We start from the raw sequence: 2,371 nt of genomic DNA on the forward strand, positions 1-2,371 counted from the left end.
AAACAGAGAAAAAAGGAAACCACGGTTGGTATTATGACGATATCCCATTGGCTGATCTGTCGAATACGTACTTTTTGCTGAACACTTTAAAGTCGCCAAGCAGATCTGACAAACGGATCCCGTTGCCCATTGATTTGTCGGAGTGGCACGGGCCGATCCCCTTTTTCGTTGTGCCGAGTGACTTTCCACCCTTTTCCGCTTCCTGCAGAGCATCCACCTGCTGGTGCATGTCCAGCACCAGGTGAGCACGGTTGGAGATGATCAGTCGTTTCTCCCAGCTTTTTAGCCCTTTCTCTTCATTCTTGGCCAGTTCTTCGAACAAACTCGGCAGGTGGATGACGACACCGTTTCCTAATTACACGGTAGGTAAGGTAAAAATAAATATAAATATTATACTCGCTCGGTTCCAATTCCTAAGATCGTTAGGATTTTAATAACTTATCTGTTAGTAAGTACTAATAGTAATACTAATACACTTCTACAGTTTGCAAATTGGTACGGAACTTGGAAATATTGCATCCCATAAAGTAGCGTCTTTATTTACTGCTAGATAAATCCTCGTAAACTTTCTTGATAATGTCGCGTAAGACTTCGCAAATGGCCAAATCAGCGTCACGCTCGATAAACGTTCGATACGTATGATCGTTCGTATGATTGATTAATCGTTTATGCTTCTTTTACAAGCCGGCATCCGCTGCTGGTTAAACGGAGCGAACCGCGCGAAAACGTGTTTGCTTGCCTACCACAATCATAATGATAATGTTACGCGGACAGTTAACGTCAACAAATCGCGATTCGCGTGCGAGTATTTGTCTACGCGAACGTTGTGAGGTTTGCGGTCCTATAATGAGCTTCGCGATTCACCTTCGGTTTGCACGATGATAGAGCCACAAAGAACCGTTCGTTCGAAGAGCACTTGATTTTTGGTCACCAAAGTGCGCCAGAAGTGGGGCAACCTTTAGTTCTACATTTGTGCTCTCTCTTCAAATATTCGTAGTTTCTGAAAGATGAATCGACACGTGCTTTAGTTTGTCGAAATGATCTTGAAAATGGCGTTTTCACCCTTTTGCTACTTCGAGCGTGCCTATCCTTCAATTGAACCTTATTTAGAGGACATCAACCAATCCGACAACAAACCAATTGTCAATGCCGTAAAAGGGTGATATCTCCAAACCAATCAGGGAAACTACTACTACACAGTCAGCTACCGTACGGAAGATCATTCATAAAACAAACTCGGTGTTTGATACATCGCCAACCCCTGGTGCGATGTACCGTCTGATGCTGTTCTGTTGTCAAGATCAGAAAATACTTTTTTACTTTTGAATGAGCTTCAAAAAGCATCCGTCAGCAGCTGTCGCGTTCTACTCACCAATAATAGATATACATCTCTCGTGAATGATGCCGCTGGGTAGCAGGTGGAAGTCGAAATTCTTGCCGTCAACCACCACCGTGTGGCCGGAATTACTGCCACCCTGTGGACGAGAAGTTACTATTAACACTAGATATACCACACCAGTCATTTTGACTGGTCGGGCAGTTTGAATTGCAAATTTCCAGTACATATAATTTTTTTCCCCGAAATGATGTCATGACTTTTAATAGCTCTAAGTAAAGAACACATTTTATAAATAAATTATTTTTTATATACGTTAGTAAAAAAAAATTTTTTTTTAGATTTATACCATACCAGTCAAAATGACTGGTCCTTGTTTCCATGAAGAAATTTAGGCCAAAACGGCAAATTTTGCTCAGAATGTGATCTATTGATCTCTATTGATCTCTATTGATCTATAAATCTATTGATCTCTGAATCGTAGGTTGGGCACTGCAGACCGTTTATGTGTGCAACAAACAAATTGTTTACCGCACCCCTTTCCCTTCTCCTCGCGCCGACATACCAATTGATGTACCCATGATCGTCAACAGGTTAGAAGCCTCTACAGTTTTGGGGTAAAATTGGACAATTTCGCAAGCAAAATTGAAGGCATTTCTTGCAATATTGTACACAGGTGGAGCATACGAAGGAAATACTTTGACTGCGGGGACACACGATGCGTAACGTAACAAGTTTGACGTTAACGATTAATGCCAAACTGCTGCGGCGCTGTCAAAACGTTTACGGCTCGCGCGAGGCGTAAACCCGAGCGTAATTATTTTTTTCATACGCTTTGCTTACAAACAGAGGATAATTTATGTTCTTATTTGCTGGTATAGCAACAAAATCGGAAAAAACAGATTAAAAAATTCAGAAATCAATTAATGTCTCTTCGATTTCTATTTTCTTGGACCAAAAACACGAACGTAAACACGTTTCACGTTTCGTTTTTATATTTTTGCTGCCACACGAAGCGTAAACGTTTTGACATTA

At 41.2% G+C, this 2,371-nt stretch overlaps 1 protein-coding gene across 1 annotated transcript in view; it reads right to left on the reverse strand.

Annotated features, from left to right (window-relative positions):
• Positions 1–31: 31 nt before the first annotated feature.
• The window catches only part of LOC131207486 (adenylosuccinate synthetase-like), a 3,272-nt gene continuing 932 nt past the window's right edge, over positions 32–2,371 (reverse strand). Inside the window, exons 2-3 of the mRNA XM_058200101.1 lie at positions 1,373–1,475; positions 32–351 (exon numbers count right to left, since the gene is read on the reverse strand). Of these exons, the coding sequence (XP_058056084.1) occupies positions 32–351; positions 1,373–1,475 (423 nt within the window). The remainder of the gene's footprint in view (positions 352–1,372; positions 1,476–2,371) is intronic.

This window comes from Anopheles bellator, chromosome 2 (genome assembly GCF_943735745.2).
Source record: "Anopheles bellator chromosome 2, idAnoBellAS_SP24_06.2, whole genome shotgun sequence".
NCBI classification, from domain to species: Eukaryota; Metazoa; Arthropoda; class Insecta; order Diptera; family Culicidae; genus Anopheles; species Anopheles bellator.